This window comes from Hakea prostrata, chromosome 1, assembly GCF_041222555.1.
Source record: "Hakea prostrata isolate BN-2017 chromosome 1, UWA_Hpros_2, whole genome shotgun sequence".
NCBI lineage: Eukaryota > Viridiplantae > Streptophyta > Magnoliopsida > Proteales > Proteaceae > Hakea > Hakea prostrata.
The window spans coordinates 17,390,213-17,415,206 of NC_142600.1; the positions used below are offsets into that span (position 1 = coordinate 17,390,213).

A 24,994-nucleotide genomic window follows, 5' to 3' on the forward strand; every position below is an offset into this window, starting at 1 on the left:
AGGCAAATCTAAGAAGTGATACTAGCCCAGATAAGCTTTCAGATAATTTAAATTCAAATCTACCATAACCAACTCTATCCTCATCTCCAATCAATCAAAAAGAGTTTGACTTATAATTAAAGTGTAAACAAGTTATAGTATTTTAAGTGTAAACAAGTTTAAATTCAAATTCAAATACTATAAATACACCTTCCACTTAGGTTTGGAGTGTAAAAGAATTCTCTCTCAAGCAAATTCTAACTAGTCCAATATATAAAGTGCATTGCTAATCACTCATGCAGATGGGTTCCCAACCACATCTTGAAATATTGAGCCATGTATCATCTAGTCTCATTTCAACAAGAGACTCCAATTTGACCATTCTCAACTCCTGATATTGGAGGGGAATAAGAAAAAGAACCACCAGAATCCAATAGCACTGTGATGAAATTTACACATTAATTATGAAATAGATCAAGAAAGCAAATTGCTTCGTGCTAAAGATCCCCCAATGCTTAGTCATATGCCAACCTCTGTCTTAACCCTTTGGTGACAGCAAATAATTTAAACAATACTACATGCAGTGCAAATTTAACCATTAATGAAAACTATATGGATCAACATTTTCTTCACCAAGGGTTTACTTTTCCCATGTTTTTTATAAGAGGGCGAATTTACTTTGTCACAAACACATTGCTTTCCACAACTTCTCCCCTTTTTCCTTTCTTGCTTTTCAGATAATCCAAACAATAATATGAACGAATAAAACGAGCCCCAGTTTACACACTAAACAGCACCCTATATGATCTTCTCTTTTTTCTTCTACTGTGGGGGAGTACCACCCTACATAATCGAGAGCAAGAAAAAATAAAATGAATTACTTATCTAAGCCCAAATAGTATACAAACTACAAAATCAACTCGAGTAAATGGGAGGTATCATAAATTCCACTCAATTCCGAATGCACCTTGGCATTCATTCCCTTGGTTTTGCAGATAAGCAGATTGGGAAGTTCAGTTGGATTCCTTACGAAACAGCCAACCTAAGTCACAACGGAACCATGGATTACACAGCAATGGGAGGATCCTGCACAGAGTAAAATGTTAGGCATGAGATGATGAGGACATTGATAAATGAAGAAGCTCAAGGTTGACTCCCCACAACAACATCAACTGTGAAAAGAGGGCCTATAAAAATACAAGTAGTGTCTAATGGCATTAGAAAGCTGCATGGAACTAACATGATTTCATTTCGATTTTCCGGGCATCCATACAAATAAAATATAAGTCATCATTTAAGATAGATTCATCTTGAATTTTTCTTTTTGGTGTAATAGACTCATCCTGAGTCGCAAGAAAGTTTTTGAGTCCCAATCCTCCCTCTTTCCAACAAGAAGTTAAAAGGGCCCTAAAATAATTCAAAGAATGTCATCATTTCAAGTTTTTCCTTTGAAATCAAGAGATGAATATGGCTTCAAAACAGTGTAAGAAATTAGATTTGATGAAACATTCCTAGGTTGCCGAAGGAAGATAAGTAAATTATCAAATTATTTATGGCAATTTAGCATCTATAAATTGTAGAGCATACAAAATGCTCAATTTACACTCAGAAGATATCCCACCTTTGCAGTTATGTTTGACACAGCAAACTGGAACTTTTCTCTGGTTTTTGTACCCGCTACCTGCCCAGCCTTGGCCACCTTGTTGAAAGCATCACTAAACCAAGCTGATCCAGCAACTACATATCTGTCCAGACAGAAAAGAATTGTTATTGTCAATTCTTGCAACACATTATGTTGGGCAGAACCAAAAAGTATACAAACAAACTTCTACAGTAGAGCCCATCGAAGTCACCAACAACAATCAACAGTGTCATGAGACCCTAAAGATGACATCTTCCAATATGCCCCTCCAAGAGGCAACAGGAATACCATCATTGTAGGGGAAAATGCCAAATGCTACAATAGCCAGATTATATTTGCAAGGCAATCCCATGTGGTTGAAGAGCAACCCATCTTCATAAACTTGAGCTCTAATATCAGAAGACAATATTCTTACCAAATATGACATGTGCACAGAATACCCTGGCTGACAGATCAAGAGCTGGAAATTAACTCGAAGGATGAAGATGACCATTCCTGGAATTTTTATTAAACACATAACATACTTCTGATGACCCACTGTAAAGGTATGGATGGCTTTGGATAATTAGATTGGGAATTTTGACAGCAGAGCTTACCAAGGGCAACTTACTGAGAATCCAGCTGTATGAATATGGCATGGTCTACATGAGAACGTTCAGTTATTGTCGTTCCTAATTAGTTTCTAACTTCATGTTCAGCAGCTTATTAGAAAAAAATGGCAATTAGTTGCCTCCAGAAGAAAGGAGATTACTACATTCTCAACTGAATGAAATTGAGAATTCATTAGTATCTCTTATATTGGACACTGGAGGAGAAGAAAATTTTGGAGGGACAGAATGAAGTACACATCATACCTGCTTTGTGATACAGCGGATCCTGTGTCATTCAACTTTCTCTCAGCCGCAGTTACCGCAGCCATTGTTTTGTCTGATACATGCAGCTTTTGATCAACAGACTTTACCTTCTCATTAACCATAGAGATCCCAACTGTTATTTTCTCTGTAAATCCAACTCTCTTATCAAACGAAATGACTTTTGCAGATGCATTAGCTCTCAACTGATGCTTCTCATCAAATGCTTTAGCTTTATTCACAGCCTCTTGCCGAATGGCTGAACCCTTAGCCAACATACTAGTGACAACATCTTGAGCTTTACTGACATATACCCGTGGAGAGCTACTTTTAGTCTGCAAGGAGAGTCAACAAAAAACTCCACATTCACAAACCTTTGGAGAAAAGATCAAGGATTGGCAAATCACGAAATAGCTATAATCATGATGCAACTGCAGTGTAGTTGTAAAGATGTCCCCAAGGTCTAGGTACTGGCTTGGTGCCCAGGCTCTTTCTTGGGTCCAAAGCAACAAGCCTATTTTGACACCGGTTTACTAGTTTATGTTGGTGTATGTAAATTAATTTCTTTAAAAAAATATGCTTATATTATAACCTATGCTATGTTTATTAAGTTGGTTTTCTCATATTAAGACATTACTCATATAATTACATCATATTGCATTGATATGGCTGCTATGGTGCATATAAACATATATCTAGAATTATCAGCGCTACATTCTACATTCATTAATGCACACCTAGGCAAATGCAATGTTGCCTAGGCACCCCCTCCAACAGCTTTGGTCGCCTTGACAACTCTAAACTGCCATTATCTGATGACTCCTATTTTACATGATAAGATGATACTACCAATTAAGTCACCATAAATTTTCATAGGGAATAGAAGAATATGCAGATCACATCATCAGCATTACCAAATAAACTCAAATAGTTCGCCTAAGAGATTGCAAGGGGGAACCCATTAAATTTAGGGTATTAAATATCCAAGCAAATACACTACGTTCGGTGAAATGCAATTACAGCAATTATGGTCCACTGATTGGTGAATCTGGAACACTTTTATGCATGGGGAATCTATTGGGAGCTTTGTCACTACCTCACCATTCAGCCCAATACTCCCGGCATTGTCGGCAATCCTTGCTTCCTGCATGAGCAAGTATGTACAAAATCAGAATCAACTAATGATTAATTAAGCATTAAATAAACAAGCTTCCAGTGAAGTTTACTTTGCACCTCTACTTTTGCCACATAGTTTTCTACTGGAGTTATGCTCACAATCTGGTCAACTATGGTTGCTCCCTGCATGATTAAGAATGGAAAACTTAAGTATCTCTATCAAAGCCAAAATATCTGAATGTGCACCCAACAACATAGTCATGCAATATTTGTTGTGCTCTACATACTCAGGAACTTATGATCAACTGTAAAAGAGTAAAAGGGCAAACCCAGTGCCAAAGGTTTCCTCACAAGCAGAGTCTGGGAGGCGGTTTTTCTACGTAGTCTACCCCAACACTTTTTGCTGGGAGACTCTTTCAATGCCTCGACCTTGGGGCTACAAATGTGGTCCACCAACTATTGCGCCAAGGCCCATCCCTATCAACTGTAACAGATTATTGAATAAAGTCCTCAGCCCCATGAAAGTAAGGCAAGGCCAAGATGGCTAGAAAGAATTCTTGATATGCTGCCCCTTTTGCAAATTTCTGAACAAAACATCAAGGGCTGGAACTCTCTCTTTGTAAAGACATCATAAGCTGGTATTCTGACATAATTTTGTTTAAAGTAAACAGTATTTAATTTTTTTTATTATTGTTTAAGAATATCTAATAGTTTCAAGTCATATTTGAAGCATCCCTTCTTAAGAAAAAACCTTGCTGGGCTCTGAGGTTTCACACAACTTAATGTGTTGGAGGGAGTTGATCGGTCATTTTAAGATTTCAGTGCATTGAAAACCAAAAGATAAACCATAACTCTCAATCCAGTTAGTGCTTTTAACCTCACTTATTTAATCCCATAAGCTGTCAGAGATATAAATCCAAGATTCATATATTTTACATTCAGGCAGTAGCAGGCTTGTGCTTTTATGTACTGGGATTCTTTTCTCTGTTTTAATTACTCATACAAAAATAAACAATCCAGCATATGTGCAACCAGAGTTTGAATAGCCAGAAGGGGGGGGGGGGGGAGGTACATTAAGTCAATCAAGCATAAAGATCAAAAACAGCAAGAACAAAAATTCCTATAATAATCCAAAGAGTCGGGAACTACAGATAGCAGTAATGCGATTTCCAGTGCTTTCGGCTCTTTGAAAGTGACGAATGCGATCTTTGGTTGTCCAGCACATCTGCACAAAAAGTTCCTCACATTTCAATAGAAAGAAACAGTAAAAAAAAAAAAAAATAGAAATTCCAAATTCGAAAGGGAGGAGAGGTAGGGAAAGAAAACTTGCAACGAAGATCGAGAAGGTCTTATTCTATTGCTTTTCTCCCCCACAACAGCTTTTTTTTTTTTTTTTTTTTGGGGGGGGGGGGTGAGTAGGACGAACTGCAAGACGATAGTTCTGGAGAAAACTGTAAAACTAACTCATCCGCTATGAAGACACCTAAACAATATGAAATCCTGAGACTCAATCAAAGAAACTACAAACAGAAAACTTCCACAGACAATTCAAAGTAGAAAATTCGCGGAAAAAGTGGTAGGGAAATTAGAGATATACCTTTGGATCTCAATGTGTTCGATATCTCCAGAAAAAGAGAAGAATTCTTGAATTTCTCTTTCCCCTGCAAGATCTGATACATTCCCTACTTGAACTGTTCTTGTCTGCAGAATTAATAAAACGAAAACAAAAACCGTAAGATCAAACCAACCATTACAAGATCTACAAAGCTCAGCCAAAGAGAACTAGAAAAAGAAAAAGAGAAGAAAAAAAAAAGCATGTTTACATCTTAGAGTTTACCTGCATTTGTTCTTAATTCTATGATTTAGCTCTGTATCGTTTTAGCTTCCTCAGTCTCTCTCTGTCTCTCTCTTCAGTTATTAGAGACGAGAAACTCAAAGCGAGACAAACAAGAATGTGAGACTGAGCAGGAAAATTGCGACCATAATCACACAAATACCCTCCAACTTTAACTAAATTACGTGCCCAATGGAGTTACTGCGCCGGAACACCTGCGTGGTTCTTGGAAAACGATATATTATGGATTCGTTCCGAGCCAACGGCTGTGATTATAAATATAAGAAAAACCTCAACCGTTGAATCCCAATAAATTCACATTAAATAAAGTTTTGAAACCCATGCTGCGGAGGGCCGAAAAGGGTAAATTTTGATATAACGTCAAAGTTGAAGGGTATTCTTGTAAAGAAAAATTGCGATTCCTTCCATCAGGCGTCAACGAATCAACTTTACAGAGCGAACCGAAAATTTCGGACCGCCGACCGGAATTATCTATCGCTTTCTCTAGTGGTAATTTCAGTTCCAAAGACTATAATATTTTCCATTGAACCCGGTTCATTTTGGTTCAAATATCCATTTTCTCCAAAGAGGAATCTTCACTTGCGTTCTTAGGTGGTAACTGATGCCTTCTTGGAAATCACATGGAACTTTGAGTAAGGATGATGGAATTGTTCTTCAAGATTCTTGAATGCCTTAAAAGAAGAATTAAAAGAAAAGTAGTTAAGAAGAATCCAAATAAATAAAAAAAGGTGAATATAATAGTTTTGTGAATAGTTTATTGACAGTTCAGTCTTTGTGGCAAGGAACACAATTATTTTTATAAATAATATATTAATACTATTTAATTCATTTAATAAGTTTCATTTCCATGAGAATTACAGCATGTGGCAAAGAAGACTTGTCAAGAGTTTTTAAAGGTGTTTCAATAAATTAGCATTAGCAGTTGAAATTCGAATATAAAAAAGAAAGTTCAACAAATGATAACTTATATAGATGACAATTAAGATGGACCATAAATTTGAAAACATAACTTATTTATTTATTTGTTATTCTTTGGGAGACTACTAGAGTTTCTTTAATGCATTTCTCCTTTATAACAAATCATTAAAAAGTATGAAAAATAACTTGGTTCATGAGTTGGCATAGGCAAATGATAATATAAGTCAAGTTTTCTTCAACCAACTATGTGATGCGTCCAAAATCTGCCCAACCCTTAGATCTCCTGTGGATGACTTGCAAAAACGAAAGTCATATATAGCCCGACCGCTGGGGGCAGGAGTCCACCTTCGAAGGCTAAATCAGTTGATGAATTGATCATAAAAAGGCTCTGCTTGAGTATAGAGCAAAGATACGAATATTGAGAATACGATTCAGATTGTGTGTATATCTTCTCCTTACCTTGTGGGTATGTGATGTCTTATATAGTGAGTACCTTCGAATCTCCTTCATTGGATGTATTTGAGCCTTATTCGGATAGCCGTCAGATCTTAACGAATAGATCCGTTAATGATAGATCCATTTGAGGTTAGGCTAATAGATTACTCCTTTGATAATATGATCATTATATGGTAGTTATCCATATAATAACGATAGATATCTTCCACAAATGTTGTTAACCGTCTTCTTGACAATTAATCCACTCCGATTATCTCGGATTCGAGCGTGCCTATTGACTGAGTCGGTTTACTTCCTCAACAAGCTACCTTATGAACCGGCCAACTCGGAAGCGAGTCGATTCCTTTCGTCCCGACCGAGGTCGAGGATCGAACCAAGAATGAACCCGGTTCGATTATATTTTCTCCGTATCACTATGAAAAGGAAAAATTCATTTTAAGTGCTTGGGGATATTTAAGGATTTTTTCAGAACATCTAGATGAAATTAACGAGAATCTGTCATTACAGGGTTAGTAGAGTGAATAAAGACTCATACTTTTTAGTGAAGAAATTATGGGTTCAACCTTTGCGGACGACCTATGTAATATCTCCCATTTATAAAAACTCTCTTGCTTCAAAAAATAATGAATATCCCCATTTGGTTTGTACTGATAAGACCCTGAATTTCAAGGTATTACAGAAAGGCCCAATCTAGATAAGATATTTTCAGAACATATTCCCTTTTGGCTTCATTTAACTCTACAGATGATCTCTTTAATATTTTAGGAAACATTATCTTACCGTACATTTACTACTTTTAATGACTAAAATACCATACACTCTGTGTGAGTTGGGTAGCAGGACACATCAATACAACTAAATCAGTTGATATTAATTATGTGTTTCTCAATAATTTATAAATGTGCTTCAAGGAGAAGCTCTGCGCTGAGAGAGGATTACTTCGGGCAGGGGTGCGAGATGATTGAAAGATCGACGGCCACCTAACAATGTTCTTGAAGACAAGACAAACCGTTGGGGACAATTTGAAATGGGATATTAATCTAGCTAGAAATTGAGGTGCAAATTTCTTTTCCCAAGGAGCAGGCCACCCCGGAGCGCTCCTCAGGGTGGGCTATTTCCCGGATTTCCGAGGCTTTGGCAGGAATATCTACTTTTGTTTCAGTTGAATGAAATGTGGTTTACCAAAAAAAAAAAAAATTATGTGTTTCTCAATTATTTATAAATATGCATACAACAAAGTTTGTTGAAGTAGGTAACTTTAAGAACAAAAATAAAATGCATTTTATTTAGAAACATCACAAAAGCCACCTGAAACATTTCTTTACAAACAAGCAACACAAGATGAAATGGAAAATAGAGGTTTTCTTTATTGTAAGTTGACATCGTACATGGGGAATTTAATCCAAAATATATTTTTTTAGTAGGTTATGCAATTGATAAATGCCATTCCATGGATGCTGCTTCAGGTTTTTGGTTTGGTATTGGGTCATTTGAGATCAAGAAAAATCATTGGCTCAAGTGCGAAGCACAATTGTCTTTCTAGCGCCAAAGCAATCATCAAGTGCATCATTAAATTATCCATACATAATAGTGTTCTTTTCTCTTTAATTATATGATAATACAATATGATGTTTGAGATTAAAGTGTTAACATCCTAACACTTAGATCAAAGGGAAGTCGTCCTCCCTAGGGAATCCAATTTCCATTGAGCGATTTGAAGGTGTTAAGCATCACAATGTGTATGACAAAGTCTAGATGAAAAGAGAAAATCCATTAAGCTACTTAACACAATTACATAGATGTGTCACTTGAAATATGTATGATAAAATATGAGAAATTCAAATCTTAATGAACAAGGATGGCATATTAAGTGTTGTTATGCCCTTTGATTGGATTGAGCTTTTCTATGGAGCCCATCAGAATTTTATGACTAGATTTTGGAATTTATATCATCTAGTCAAATTAAATCAAGGTTTAAATTTAAATTATCTAATATGTCATCCGTGGTCATTAAGATTGGAATTCTCATACTTGTTAAGTAATCTCACACTATTAGATAATTTAAATTTAAACCTTGATTTAATTTGATTAGACGATATAAATCCCAAAATCTAGTGATAAAATATTAATAGGCTCCATGGAAAAGCTCAATCCAATCAAAGGGCATAACAACCTACAATAATTAATATCCTTGTAACAGATCTTCTCACTGTGATAGTCAAAATATACTTTACAAGTTATGATCAATAACTTCTAACATGTAGTGGATTTAAGACATCATGTCTGTGATGAGATGAGGGACCTCTAGTTGAAGAAATTTTTGATAATAAAACAGGAAAAAGAAGAGCTACAGTGGGAATAATGAAAAGCAACAACCAATATGCCACACCTTAACTCATTTCATCTAAAAAGCCAAACAGACTTGATGGGGGACATATCAAAAGAAAGTGAATATCCAACCCACCACTCCCACCAAAGCAAAGAAAAGGTTAGGTGTGTGGTTTGAGATTTGAGAGAGAGAGATTAGTTATATGAAAGGTCTCCTCTCCAGGACTTTGAAGCCAAGACTTCTGGAGTTTGTTTTAGTTTTTCAAGTTTAAATTTTCTTATGGGAGAGGATTGATACATATGAACTAAAATAAAATGAATGTTGGGTTTTTTTGGTAGAATGAAATAAATGTTAGTTAATTGCGTTATGGTACACCAGCTGCATGTAAAAATACTTTTTCCTTCTCATGTGGCCCTAATAAATTACCAAAATGATCACAAGGTCCCACTAAACCAGCCACTACATGAAGAGGAGTATAGCCATGGTGAAGGACCTCACCTCGGTTTACAATGATCATTCAAAGCTGCAGAGGTAATGCCATGTTTGAAGCCCATTATTTGGATCTATTTGCAGCTTTGGAGATAGAAGACCAACACATTGAAGAAGCTCTCCAAGGAATATCTTCAGTTGTCAAAACAAAATACAAATATGATTGCACTGCCATCGCAAGAAGAGATTAAGAAAGCTTTACATGAGATGGGACCACTTAAAAGTCTAGTGTGGATGGCTTTCACCTTTTGTTTTTTTCAAAAATTATGGGATCTAATACATGTGGAGTTGAGCTAACATGGAGAAAAAGTTAAATGGGTGGGCCAAGTAGAGAAGTTTTTACTCAAATTGGTAGCTTGCCCTCAACCATATATGTAACCTCTCACTTCAAGATTCCAAAAAGCATCCATGAAAGCATCCATGATAAGGTAAAGGCCAAAGCAATTAGATTCTTTAGGGGTGGAAATGAAGAAAAAACCCCTATTTATTGAATGTCATGGAAGTGAGTCAAGTGACTGAGTGGGGGAAGGATAAAGGATGTATTGGTTTGAGAGATCCTCTATTACATAACTGTGTTCTTCTATGTAAGGTGGCTTGAATAATTTTTTTACATTCAGAGGCAGAATGGGCAAAATTTCTTAAACAATCTATTTCTCACATTGTTTTTTCTTAGAGACAAAAGTAGGGAACAATCCATCATGGGCATAGAGAAGTATTATTGAAGGAAAGGAGGGCCTATACAAAGTCTGCTATGGAAAATTGGCATGGGAACATAAATGGGTGGTGCGGGAAGACTTTTATGTGCTGTGTCTTCTAGACCTGAGGGGTGTGAAATTGATATGGTAGCAGACATTATCAATCAAAAATACTGCACAAGGAAAGAAGACATCATTAGAAGGTATTTCTTACCATTTGAGGCAAAGGCAATCCTTAGTATACCACTGGCTTTATTTACTTCACAAGACTGCCAGGTTTGGGGTGCTAGTAAAATGGAAGTTTCTCCATTAAGTCTGCCTATAAGTTGGTTGATCATGTACAAGAAAGGGAAGATCATCGAGCTCCTTCATCCTCAAGGGTTCATTCTTGGGAAGCAATGAAATTAGCAAATTGAACAGATATTTGTGAAAGCAAAACTTTACTGAAGTTGAAGAATTTCTCATGGAGGGTGTGCAATGATAACCTGGCAACCTCGAAGGACCTGAGAAAAAGAGGTATGAATGTGGAACAGATTTGCGGAGAATGTAGAAAAGATGAAAAAACAATCACTCATACCTTATTTCATTGCGATTTTGCTAAAGGTGTATGGTATGGAAGTCTATTATGTACATTGGAAATAAAGCCAGTGGTATACTTTGTTGCTGACAAGGAATCCATACACTATTGGTTCCCTCCCCAGCCAGGTTGGTTCTTCATTAATTGTGAAAGTCTATTAAGAACAATTTTGATGGTTTTGACACTTTTGGTCGTGATTCTAATGGGACAGTTGTCTTCATTGTTGCCAATGGGAGAAACAAGAGCACTATCCTCCAATGAGAGATGATCGACATTAAAACAAGTTTAATGTTTGTTAACCAACATGGCCCTTCGTAACATCATCATCCAATATGATTCATAGAGGAACTTCGAAGGATATTCATCAATTGTGAATTTCGCCATGGAGTTAGGGAGACTAATAGATGTGTTGACCACCAAGCCAGCTTGTCCACTGTGAATCATGTTGTTTCTTATGACCCTGTTCATTTACCTGACCGCTTAACCTTCTTCGTTCAACAAGAGAAGAGAGGTCGACAATTTTTCAAATCGTAAACATTCCCTCTTATTTAATATAAGTCTGCATTTTCTCAAAAAAAAAAAAAAAAAAATCAAAAGTTGTAGTGAAAACTGACCTTGAATCCACCAGGACCACCACCCACCATCACCCTATCACATTCCTTCTATTGTGAGATTAAACCTTTTACTGCAATCAAACTGGTAAGGTTTCAGCCCGAAACTAATACAGCTGACTGTATCAAGATTTACATCTATTCCGATTTTTTAAATTTCTTTACCCTATGCCCAAAAAAAAATCCTTTGCCCAAGAAGCTTTTCACTGGCGAAGTGCACGATGAGATACATCTTTCCATTATGCATAGCTTTCCCTCGTTGGATACTGATTGGCTATCCTCAAGGGTCTAATTTTGAGGATGAAACATGTAAGACCGTCAAACAAATGGGCCTATAGAAGGCACCTGGTCTGGTCCAGATGGGTTTTATGCTGCATTCTTTTAGAACACTTGGGAGATAAATAAAAAAAAAAAGGGCAAACTTTACATATTCCACCATTTCATACACGACGGAATAAATATACATGTTCCAAAAAAACAAAAATGCAAAGGTACCTTTAAATTTTCCAAATTGGAGTATCCTGGGTATATGTCTGTCAATCCCTGCAAATCTGATACATGATACACAATATTGAGTCAGATATTCCACTTTCTTTTATGTTCAGAACAAAGAAAGAAACACACATATACCTAAAAACCAATTGCTAAAGTACTGATTATAGAATCTGTTGAATCATTTAATCAAGATTCATTGACTCCTTGAATTTCAACTGTACACTTCCAGTATCAAGTGACAACCACATATACACCATACTACCCGTTTGGACATCCATCTCCCCAACCAACCACCCTTGCCAAAATTCACCAAACCCTGAGACTGAACCAGAATCTATCTTACTTAAAAATATCAAAAACTATGCCCAAGCGTCAATTTTACAGCACGTAAAAGCTTTTCAGAATCCCAATATTAAATCTTGATAAAATGGCGAGGACTTGAAGGTGGTCCACTTGTATACTTGGGGGAACAGATAGAACAGTGGTAAAAATATCCATGTGAATATCAACGAGAATGCAATCAATAAATTCCCGCAGATGAGAACTGGATACATCTGAAAGCAAAACCTGCCCATCATAATGCACAGATATCAGCAGTAGATCACAATCCAACACAAATTCTTCATTTAAATATAGCAAATCTAACAGAAACTATATATATGTATAGCTTCTAGAGAAACAAAGATCACTTCAACCATACAACTCCGAATTGGACTTACACTTACAACTCTTTTCCCAACATAGGGCTAGTGAAGCATTTCACAAGCTGTCTCCTAATGCAAAAACTGTGGTCTGGTCCGCGAGATACGGTGGCCATTTCTATTGCTAGTGACATTTCCCCCACTGTGTGGGACATGTACAAGATCAGGTTCCCAATGCAAACAGACTCGTCCCAGTGCCGATGACATTGGAGTAGTAGTCGTTATAATTGAGACACTTCCAGAAACCACAAAGACCAAACTTTCCATGTTTTGGAGACTTCAGATAGCCGATATATAACTCTTTAAGATTTTTCTCAAATGCTTCCTTGATGGTGAGCACCTGGATAGAAGAATTAATTGCCTGATGAAAACCTCAAGTTTGATATGGAAAATAACAAATTTTGTAAGATTGGAAAGAATTTATGCAAATACAATATTCCTACTCAGTGTATGCAAAACTGCATCCATCAAAAAGTTGTCTCAGAAGGTAATCTGTCTTTGGATCGGTGAAAATGGAATCAACATATTCTACTTGTCTTCAGGGAAGCCTTGCAAGGGGAAAATGGTTTTTTGCTAGTCCTTCAACTAATGAGGACATTAATGCCAAGAAGGTTTTGACATCAACATTTAATGGTCGAAATCTGAAAATCCACCCTTTGAACAGAAAATTGGGATGACATCTTTTTCTTGGAGAACTTCCCCACTGCTTGAAACATCAACTCTTTTGATCATGTTCAGTAATTGTTTGGTTATCAGCAGGCGAAGCCCACAAGTCTAAGACTCGACTATCCAGTTTATGGTCATGGGGCATTCTAACATCAGCAAAATTTAAACCAATAACTGATTGTCAATAATGGATCAAGTACAACAAGCTAGCCTCATGTTGTACCATTCAGGTCAGCAGTTTCACCATCGAATGCTGATCAAGGTTCATTAATCATAACCCAAACTCTAGGCTCTAACTTTCCAGTCATTTGGGTTTCAACTCTCAATCTCTCTGCTTGATGGCTGAAGGCTAAGGATGATCAAATCAAGCTTTACCATTCCAAACTGGTTCACACAATAGATCCAAATCCAAGGACAAGTTGAATACACAACCTAAAGGAATTCACCCAAAACACAGTTGAATGAACCAAGGAAATTGCTTTCACAGGACAGTGGGAGCATAAAGGAAACGCCAACATGGAATGGCATCTTAAATTGTGATTCAATCTTGGGATAGAAAAATAAAATATAAGGAACAAACTGATGATTTCGTTGGAAGGAATAGACAGAAAATATCAACTAGATAGAAACAACAGGCCACTCAATATGCTATCAGGTTGTGGCCTAGGAGGGTACCTTGCCACCTTGATTTTGGACATCTTCAATGCAATGGTGGCCTTGCCACCTTGATAACCATGTCATTGAACAAATATACAGGAGTCACAAAAGGAGTGAATTAACTGGGGACAATAAAGACAGGCTGAACGTGAAAAAAATAATTCACATGAGATTGAGAAATTCATACATATTAAGCAAGACAGACTACCACCTCACTTTGAGTGGTTTACATTTTAAAATTCTCTGTAGCATATAACTATTTGAAAGTTAGAACTTTCCATTAAGAATGTCTAAGGAGGCCCTTTCCAGTATTCCACGGACATTAACAACTATGGTAAGATTCAAAAATCAATTACAACATCTGCCCAAAGGAGAGGAGAAAGGATTTTTCTATGACATGACTTAGGCAGTGGAGAAAATCCCTACCAGGCTCCCACCTCACCTCAAGGTGATCCAGATAAGGAATCTAAAAGGCCTACTCAATAGGAAAATAAGCCTAGGGTTAGGTTATGAGGATCTTCGAACTCAAATCTTATGAGTTTTCTTTGTAATGTACCACTCCAATGAGTCTAAAATATGGGTAGAAAGTAGGACAACAGGATTTATGCCATCAATTTACTTAAATTCCTGTTCTGAGTTACAGGTTTTTCACTATTTTAGTTTTCCCAGTCAGTTTATGTTACATAGTAGTTATTGGGTCAGTTCTTTCCAATTTTGACATTTGATTATGCTTTTGAATCTTCTATGCAAGTTTGAAATTTGAGAAGAAAAAAAACATTTTGCTCTGCAAGATGCCATTGGTGAGACACTGGTTGAGAGACCAAAGTCTGAGAGAGAGAGAGTACCCTCTGTTCTTCTTCCCTTTGATTTTGTTTTATTTATTTATTTTCTAGGGTGCTTAGAAACTTCCTGCAGTTCTGGGGATGATCAAAGTTTTTTTGGTCACTCAACCCGAAGTCTGTCATCATCTTACAGATTGTGATTGGCCTACATTACAAGGAGCAAACCTTTCTAGAAAATTTAACTTTACATGGTATCACTTTCAGAAAGTGTCAGTTCTAGAGACTAATTATTTCCACTAGATATTCCCAAGTAGTAATGTGTAAAGGTTTCAACATACAACTGACAGAAAAAACAGAAAAGATGTTAGATCTCACCTGGGGAAAGTTAATCTGAGAAAGTAGCCCTTGTGAGTCTCCATGCTGTGATGCAACCCCACAAATATCCTGAGTAAGACAAGAACGGAAATCAAGTGCAGACTGCAAAATGCTATTAATGATGCTAGCCACAGGTTGTGTTTCACCAGACAAGAAACATCTGCAGCATATAAATATTCCCCAGTTAGAATCATACGAAATACGGAACTGGAAATTAGACAGGGAAACATGTGAACACGTAGAAATTGTAATGTTTCTCAGAAACTGAAGTAAAATTTCTTTGTTAACAGGTTAAATTAAAAGGAATAACTAAAATTCCCCAAAAAATCAGTGCTGTATGGAAGATGGTGATGACAAGTGGTTCCTGCACCTAGATACGGTGCCGTGCAAAATGACCACTGTGCCCTCATGTATATCTGCCTTTCCATGGGATGTGGGATTCATTTCAGGCTGCTCTATGTTTAGGTGAGCCACACACCACACACACAACCAAGCAGCACTCTTTCCCATAAACAGATGATAACCAAATAGGAACCACATACGGCAGGAACTTGGTGGTAAGGTCCCATGATAGATTAGAAGTTTCCTAATAGGATGAAAAACCTGAGATCATAACTCTGGCCATTTCATTGAATCTGGACAGGAGAATAATCCATGGTTGGACCATTGAACTAGATCCATGAGTATGCTCCAGCATTACCAAGATTCATGAGAATCTGGACAGGAGAATAATAAGGTCCCATGATAAATTAGAAGTTTCCTAATAGGATCAAAAACCTGAGATCATAACTCTGGCCATTTCATTGAATCTGGACAGGTGAATAATCCATGGTTGGACCATTGAACTAGATCCATGAGTATGCTCCAGCATTACCAAGATTCTTGTCACATCTGATCATCAACCAAGCTGTATGAACCAGATAGACGAACCAGAAGAAACCTAATAATATTTCAATTTCTTGAAGGATTTACGCTTCAAGGATGTTTCATGTCATTCAAATGGAAAAACGATGTAGTGTAAATTTAACCAGGATATTCTTATATTGAAAGACCTGGGTAGATTTAGTTAGTACTTTCCTTTTCTTTTGTTTCCTTATTGGGAGTAGTTTCACTAGGATTTTATTTTTCTTGTAAGATTCCCACACTAGAAAGATTTGGATTGTTCTGTATTTGCTAAGTTTTCTGTATAAATAAAGCTCTTGTTGTGTCCTTCAAAAACAAGCCAGGAATTCTTCAATTCTTACAACATGTTATCACAATCACTATGACTCATCACCTCCACCACCCCTTTCTCCCGTCTTCTCTCTCAATCACAGACCCATCTTGCATGTTCTAATCACAAGGAAAAAAAAAGGAGGCAAGAACCATCGTCACCACTTTCAAAGAACTCATCTAACCACCATCATACTTCATCTCTTTCCTTTCCTTCAAACAATAGATCAGAGGCGTCGAACATTCATTGTCTGTTTTTTTAACCGCAAGAGAACTCATTGCCAAGAACCTGAAACACCCTTGTGACCATCATCTTCTTCTACCTTTTTTCTCCATTAAAGTTGTCACCTGCAACTATCGAACCTTCTGCGATGCCACTACTACACCATCTTCTTCTTCATCTTCCTCCATCGCAAAATAGTCTCTACAACCTACAAACCTATTGCCTGGCCTACCAATCTTTCTCTATCACAGCACCCAAACAACCCACCTGCAACTCTAGCCTTACTCGTGATATGAACTGCAAAATAACTTTTTTTTCCTTCTCACTGTGTTTCAAGACTTGGAAACGGGGCGTATGACTGGCAATGGTAGACAGAAAAGGGGGCTCTACTTATTGGACGAGTCTCCAACAGCTCTTTCTACGGTCTCTAGTTTCCACTTTTTCTGCACTTTTTTTACCTTTTTGCAGTAGCATAATCGTCTTAGCCACATTCCTTTACCCATTTTGTCTAGGATGTTTCCTGATTTAGTTAAGAGGAGTAATTTGAATGATTTTCATTGTGAGGCTTGCATTTTAGCTAAATAGACTAGACATTTTTACCCTATTTCAGACTATTGTAGTCATTTCCACTTTTCAATTATTCATTTTGATGTATGGGGTCCTTTTCAAACAGTCTTTGCCTGCTCATAGGTGATTTTGTTACCTTTATTGACTATTGCATTAGGACCACATGGATTTACTTCACCAAAAAAGTGATGCTTTCTCATGTTTCCAAAATTTTCATAATATGGTTAGGACTCAGTTTGGGCTATAGTCAAAATTCTTCGTATAGATAATAGGACTAAGTACTTAGGTGGAGCATTCCCTTCTTACCTGGCTGACCATGACATCATACACCAAACCAGTTGCATTGACACTCCACCTCTAAATGAGGTTGTCAGACGCAAGAATAGACATCTACTTGAGGTAGCATGTTCCCTTATGTTTATTAAGTGTCTCCTCTGTTTTGGGGTGATGCGGTTCTTACTTCAATGTATTTGATTAACCAAATGCCTTCCTGAGTCTCAGACCAACGCTCCCCTTAAAGTTATTTTTGGGCAATAACTTTTATAGTACCCCCTAAGGTTTTTGGTTGTGTTGCATTTGTTCGAAACCACCACGTTTATGGTAAGTTAGATCCTCGTGGGTGTACACTATTTTCTTGGGTAATCCTCCTACACAAAAGGGGTATAAGTGTTATCATCATGGATCTCGTCATTTTTGTCTCTATGGATGGTGTGTTCTAAGAACAGGTTCCTTTTTTCCCCCTATAGCTCTTCAGGGGGAGAGTCATAGTGAAGAGGTTCCGGTGTTGATTCCTCCTTTTGATATTTCTCCTAAGATTCCTGCAGATGATCCTCCTTTGGAAGATGGAGAGACCAGACAAGAACAATTGGTGGATGATGTGCAGGGGGAACCTAGACCTCTAAAGACTATCAAAGAAAGCAGTGAGTGACCCCTTTCAAAACAAGCCAGTCAGAAACTTCGGTTCCTAGTCATAAAGAATTCTTTCCTCCAAGTGAGTCTATCTCAGACCCTTCTTTTGATCCTACTTTGGACTTACCAATTGCATTGGGAAAACAGCCGCGAACTTGCATCAAACACCCTATTTTTAATAATGTTTCATATCAGTCTCTATCTCAAGAATTTCAGAGTTTCATTTCCTCCTTGTCCTCTACTTCTGTTCCTAACACCTGGTAGGAAGAATTATCTCATTCAAACTAGAACGAAGCTATAGATGAGGAAATGCGAGCTCTGGAGAAAAACAAACATAGGAATTTGTTACTTTGCGTGCGAAAGCGCGGACTGTTGAGTGCAAATGGGTGTTCGTGACCAAGCACAAGGCAAATGGGACTGTTGAGAGGTATAAAGCAAGATTGGTGGCCAAAGGCTTTTCCCAAACTAATGGCATTAACTACCAAGAGACACATACCTCTTGTTGCCAAGATGAACATAGTTCGAACTATTCTTTCATGTACAGTGAATAAAGGGTGGAGTCTACAACAGTTAGATTTGAAGAATGCTTTTCTGCATAGAGAACTCCAAGAGGAGGTGTACATGCCTACATGGATGTGCCATTTGGGTATTCTACTACCCAGACTCATAAGAAAGTGTGCAAGTTGAAGAGCGCATTGTATGGGCTGAAGCAATCTCCAAGAGCATGGTTCGGAAGCTTCCATAAGGCCATGATCTCTAATGGCTATAAGCAAAACAATGTAGATCACACTTTTTTCATTAAGAGAGATGATTCCCATACTACTATACTTCTAGTATATGTAGATGATTTTGTGACCACAAGCAGCAGCGAAGATCAGATTTCAACATTGAAGACCCTTTTGGGAATTGAATGTGGGATCAGAGATATGGAGAAGCTCATATATTTCCTAGGGCTGGAATTGGCATATTCTGCCAGTGGTGTATCTCTCTCTCAAAGGAACTATGCAATGGATCTCCTCGAGGAAACTGATATGCTAGGGTGTAAGCCTGCTAAGACTCTTATTAAGCCTAACCTACACTTAAAGGCAAAAGAGAGAGAATTGGTTGACAAGATGAGGAATCAAAAGTTGATGGAAAAATTGATCTATCTGTCTCACACCAAGCCAGACATCACATTTGGAGTCGGTCTTGTGAGCTAGTATGTGCATTATCCCTATTCCTTACACTTAGATGCAGTGTATCATATCTTAAGGTACTTGAAAGCCACTCCAGAAAAAGGGATTTTGATTTCAGCTCATAAACACTTGAAGTTTAAGGCATATACAGATGCAAATTGGGCAAGATGTCTAGATGATAGGAGGTCTACCTCTAGGTATTGTGTATATGTGAGAGGTAACTTGGAAACTTAGAGAAGCAAGAAACAAGTTGTAGTGGCAAGGTCCAGAGCTGAGGCAGAGTTTAAGGTGATTGCTCAAGGCATTTGTGAGGTTCTATGGCTAAGAGGGCTGTTTTAAGAGATTGGGTCAAATTCAAAGGGTTCCTATACAATTGTACTCAGATAGTAAGTTAGCAATCAACATAGTCACAATTCAGTACAACATGACAGAACCAAGCATGTGGAGATTGACAGACATTTCATCAAAGTGAAGATTGGGATTGGGTTGATTCATATCACTTTTGTTACTTCAAACAAACAACGAGCTGATGTGCTTACAAAGAGCTTGAGTATCAAGGTGTTTAGTAGTATCATTTGCAAGTTAGGCATGGTAAATATCTATGCTCCAACTTGAGGGGGAGTGTTGAAAGACCTAGGTAGATTAGTAAGTACTTTCCTTTTTTATTATTTCCTTATTAGGAGTAGATTCACTAAGATTTTATTTTTCTTGTAAGATTCCTCACACTAGGAAGATTTGGTTTGTTCTGTATTTGATAAGTTTTATGTATAAATAAAGTTCATGTTGTGTCCTTCAGACTCAAGCCAAGATTTCTTTAATTCTTACAAGATCATAAAAGGAAAATGTCACATTCCAAGCCATGGACAATTCACTTACATGTTGAGTGAATCAGCAAGATACGTCATATGCACCAATTCTAGATCCAACATATCTTTGACCTGTGTAGAGTGAAAGCAAGATACGAATGCTTATATGGTAATGTTCATAACAGAAAATGCCAAAGAAACCAAAAAAAAATCCAGAACATAGAGCAACAAGACAGATTATATATGTATGGCTCTCATCTTGGACAAGAAGAGGGCTGGTGAGGTTGGAAGACCCCAAACAACAAAAAAAAATGTTATATCAGCCACCTTAATCAATCGATCAGAATGATACAACTTCAATTATTACAGTTTAGTGATGGAATATAAAGACTTCTTTTTTGGCAAAACCTAAATAATCTTTAAATCCATCCCCCTTAACTTCTTAAGTCAACACAAGACTCCAGAACAGATAGCCCATGTCTGCTATGAGATTTGTACTGATATCAACATCTAACACAGAATTCCACAAGCAAACCTTCAGAATGGCCTAAAACCTGAGCCTCCAATTGAAGAAAGATCAAATAGAACCTGCCAGATTGAGATTGTTGAATATCCATTCCATTTCCCCCTTCTTTTCAGACAGTGGAAAACACAACAAAATAGGGAAACATAAGATTTAAGCTTATTGACTGAGCAAGTGCTATACTTACCAACTGGTTTGCCATTCCAGATTTGAAAAAGAATCATTCAATTTTTGTGTTCTTAATACAATGAAGAAAAAAAATTCTCCCCAACATTTCTTCTTAGTGAATACAAATAGTTCATAACAAAACCTCGAAATAATGGAACAAAGGAAGAGGGGGGGGGGGAGAACGATATACAGGAGAGAGCAGAAGGCTACATAAGCCCGAACTATACAAGCCCACTCAGTGGATGGAGGGAGATATTCAAGCCCCAGGCAACAACAAAATTCATATCCCTTGGGGTATCAGTAATAGGTTAATGAGTAAACAAGAAGAGTGCAGTGCTAAACCAAAGCGGGTGGCTTTCCCAATTAAATCTATGAAACAAGTTAGGTCCTTTGGAGATTCCAATCCATCCAAATATGTGAAACAGAAACCCCAAACAAAAGCTTACCTAGGGTGTCACTTCCCTAATTAGGACTCTGTCATATCTTAGCAACGACTAATCCAAACAGCAAACTAAGATTCAATTTGGAGTCCTGATGAGCTTTTGATTCGCTTAAGGCTGGACTGGCTGGTGGTACCTCAAAAATGACAAAAAAACACCTGCTGGATTCAGTTCTTCTATAGAGCCATTGGAAGAAGTGCTACAGCCCTAGGTCTTCTCTAGGCCTCTCCTTGGGCGGTCTGGTGGTTCACGTCATTGACTGGTGTTAGTGTTGTAGACCAATCCATAAGGTTAGCTTTCTAGAGGGGATCCACAGAGTTTAAGTTAGTTTTTAAGGGGTTGCATGTAAAGAACTCTAATAATTGTCATTAGAGTTCTTTAAATGCACCCCCCTGACTTTGACAAAACTCATGACCCCCCCCCCCAAAAAAAAAAAAAAAAAAAAAAAACTATGCAAACCTTACAAACAGGTCCACTTCTTTGATGTTTCGTCGAGGCTTCTTTCCCTCCCCCATCCCCTTGTTGCCAACAACCCCAAAAACAGGCTCATTGTTAGTTTCTGGGGTCTCAGCTGCTCTCTCATCTCCCCCCCTGAGCTTCTTGCCCCCCCCCCCCCCGCATTATTAGTTCCTTTGTATTTCTTTTGTGTTTCTCGTCATTGTCTTAATATATTATTTATTCATCCAAAAAAAAACAGGTTCACTCCATTAGGCACATTTTCCAATTAATTATTGAAATTCAAAATATTTTTTTCATGTGACCCAAATGCCCCTTAACTTAAACCCTATTTTCAAGGTTGAACCTTACACTTAGAGGTGGGAAGAGGGGGAATCCCTTCACCCATCTTCTTCCTTCCTTTCTTCTACCACCGGACGAAAACTCTTAAAAAACTCAAAACTGAGGGAAGCATTATTTACTCCTCTAATAAGACTACTCAAATCCTTCCATCTACAATGTATTTCACTCATCTCTCAGGGTCCTGTCAGCTACAATCATGGAGAATGGTAGGTTCTTTTACCAGCTCAGTGAAGAAAATTGCTGGCACATTTGCTGAAAACCCCCATACCTAGCTTCCTTCTACAAGGAAATTGTTGCAGTCACATCACTATCCTCTTTGCCTGGTATCTTCAGAGCTCCTAAGGTCATACATCGGCTCCCATGGTCATGCTTATGCATCCTAAGATTAGCATCTTGCTGGAGTCCCTTCCTGCAGATCTTGCAGCAATGTATCTTCTCTGCCAGCGACTCCACTGCATCCAATCCCACAATATCGTAATTGCCATTGTTAATCTCTTCACTCTCTTTTTCATATCAATAGAAAATAAGAAGCAATAAAAGCTCTTTTGGATGCTCAGTCAAAATCTTGATTCATTTTCACTCTCTATTTTCCAGCAGCCATGCTTGTTTTGTGGATTGAAGATGTTGAAGAATGTGTAGATCCACCAAGGCTGCTGCCTTGGTGCACAGGCTTGCTTTGGTGGTAATTTCCTTTTTTGATGTAATTGCATTACTTTCTATTTTTGGTGTAGGAACCTTGGTATACAAGGTTTGGGAGTTTTAGAGAGCATAATTTCTATTTTTCTGTTACTTACTAATTTGAGAACTTTCCTTTTCTGTACATTCTATTTTGGATAGATTTTATGAGTTAGAGGACTAGAAGTTTCTATCCACAAGTTGTACTTTTTTATTTCATTTTTAGAGGACAAGATTCATGTCTCTCAAGTCGTATGCTTAGCTATTAAGATCTATAAATTAAGGAAGCCTGTGATTCTAGTTTCACTTGCTAGAATAGCAAACCTTTGTTGTGGTTCTTCTCTCATCTTCTTCCTCTTCATCTCTGTTGTTCTTATCCTTCTTCCAATACTGACTTGACTCATTAAAGCTTACTCTCTAACATGGTATCAGCAACAACAACAACAACAACAATAAGCCTTGTCCCAACTAAATGGGGTCGGCTACATGGATTCTTGCCCTCCAATCAGTTTTGTTTGAGGCCATGCTAGATACAAGGCCTAAGCTATACATATCCTTTCTCACCACTTCTCCTAAGGTTATCTTAGGTCTACCCCTAGCTCTTCTAGTTCCTTCAATATGGATTATATCACTTCTCCATACAGGAGCATTTATAGGTCTCCGTTGAACGTGGCCGTGCCACCTCAAACGACTTTCTCTAAGCTTATCACTTATGGGAGCAACTCCCAAACCAACTCTAATATGATCGTTTCTTATCTTATCCATCCTAGTTTTGCCATTCATCCATCTTAGCATCCTCATTTCTGCTACATTGAGTTTATCTATAAGATTCTTTTTAACAGCCCAACACTCTGCACCGTACATCATAGCTGGTCGAACAACGGTCCTATAAAATTTTCCTTTAAGCTTTAATGGAATACGCCGATCACATAAGACCCCGACACACCTCTCCACTTCATCCACCCTATTTTAATTCTTTGGGAAACCTCATCTTCTAAATCACCTCTTTTACTTATGATTGAACCTAGGTACCTAAAACAATCACTCTGAGGAATCTCTTTATCGTCAAGTATCACCACCTCATCATCTGCCCGATCATGACTAAAGTTACAAACTAAATATTTTGTCTTCGATCTACTAGGTTTAAAGCCTTTTGATTCCAAAGCTAATCTCCATGATTCTAATTTGGTATTAATCCCCACTTGGGTCTCATCAATCAACACAATATCATCCGCAAAAAGCATACACCAGGGGACCTCATCTTGAATGTCTTTGGTTAATTCATCCATTACCAGTGCAAATAGATATGGCCTTAAAGTTGACCCTTGATGTAGCCCAACTGTTATCGGGAATTCATTACTTTGTCCCCCCACTGTTCGAACACTAGTCACTAAACCATCATACATATCCTTAACTATATCTATATATTTACTTGCAACACTTCTTTTCTCTAGTACTTGCCAAATTAACGCTCTAGGGACTCTATCATAAGCTTTTTCTAGGTCAATAAATACCATATGAAGATCTTTCCTACATTCTCTATACCTTTCCATAAGTCTCCTAATTAAGTAAATAGCCTCCGTTGTAGATATTCCCGGCATAAACCCAAATTGGTTCTCCGTAACTGTAATTAAGTGTCTCAAACGGGTTTCAATTATTCTCTCCCATAATTTCATCGTATGGCTCATCAATTTAATGCCCCTATAGTTATTACAACTTTGACATGGTATCAGACCTTTATTGTATAAAAAAACAGTGTTGCTCCATTCTTTCTTCCAAAGTCCTTCATCTGTGTTCTATTCTCCTTGGTGCACAGCCATCTAGTGTTGCACCTAATACTCTATTAGATCAGGTATGCATGTAAACTGATCTATTATTCCTATTACCCCTATTTTTAAAGATCTTGTAACTCATATTATATTTTGATTTTTATACTCCTTCATTAGTCTCTATTTCTGGACTTTATAGATTCCTTTTTCTTCCCATTCAGCCTGAATTCTGCAGAATTTCTGTTGCAATTTCTACTTCAAGTTCTGGGATACTGGTTTGAGTTTCTACCCTGCTGATTGTCTGATATCTACTACAAGTTATAATGTCTTCAACTACTGCTGATCAACTACAAGTCCTGCTGAATCCAAGTGATCACAAGTTGATCTAGTGAATGTTTAGATTACATCCATCAAACTCAAAGGTAGTTCTAATTATTTGCTTTGGTCACAAGTTGTTTATGCTTACATACTTGCAAAAGGTAAGCTTAAGTTCATTGAGGCTGAAGCTGCTGAACCACTTGCTAAAACTAACAAA

The 24,994-nt window shown here is 37.5% G+C and overlaps 2 protein-coding genes across 3 annotated transcripts in view; both read right to left on the reverse strand.

Annotated features, from left to right (window-relative positions):
• Window positions 1-227: 227 nt before the first annotated feature.
• On the reverse strand, window positions 228-5,607 carry LOC149027961 (binding partner of ACD11 1-like). The gene is made up of 8 exons (XM_089167295.1): window positions 5,426-5,607; window positions 5,186-5,289; window positions 4,738-4,813; window positions 3,706-3,771; window positions 3,569-3,616; window positions 2,476-2,807; window positions 1,601-1,724; window positions 228-1,065 (listed from the first exon to the last, which is right to left on the reverse strand). Exons 1-8 carry the CDS (start codon window positions 5,429-5,431, stop codon window positions 1,045-1,047), a joined length of 777 nt encoding a protein of 258 aa, XP_089023421.1. The 5' UTR covers window positions 5,432-5,607; the 3' UTR covers window positions 228-1,044.
• Window positions 5,608-11,561: 5,954 nt separating this feature from the next.
• The window catches only part of LOC149027962 (Spc97 / Spc98 family of spindle pole body (SBP) component), a 29,636-nt gene continuing 16,203 nt past the window's right edge, over window positions 11,562-24,994 (reverse strand). Inside the window, exons 12-15 of one of the 2 annotated variants that reach the window (XM_089167312.1) lie at window positions 20,157-20,218; window positions 15,195-15,354; window positions 12,739-13,054; window positions 11,562-12,580 (exon numbers count right to left, since the gene is read on the reverse strand). In XM_089167312.1, coding sequence (XP_089023438.1) covers window positions 12,878-13,054; window positions 15,195-15,354; window positions 20,157-20,218 — 399 coding nt within the window. In that variant the 3' untranslated portion in view covers window positions 11,562-12,580; window positions 12,739-12,877. Of the gene's footprint in view, window positions 12,581-12,732; window positions 13,055-15,194; window positions 15,355-20,156; window positions 20,219-24,994 lie in introns of both variants that reach the window. The other variant, XM_089167308.1, reaches the window with a different exon arrangement.

Excerpts from the sequence above, each read along its gene's own strand:
- LOC149027961 (XM_089167295.1), bottom strand. Across the intron at positions 2,808-3,568 it reads GTATTGGGCTGAATGGTGAG|ACTAAAAGTAGCTCTCCACG; the intron begins GTAGTGACAAAG and ends CTCTCCTTGCAG. Across the intron at positions 1,066-1,600 it reads TGTCAAACATAACTGCAAAG|GATCCTCCCATTGCTGTGTA; the intron begins GTGGGATATCTT and ends TACTCTGTGCAG.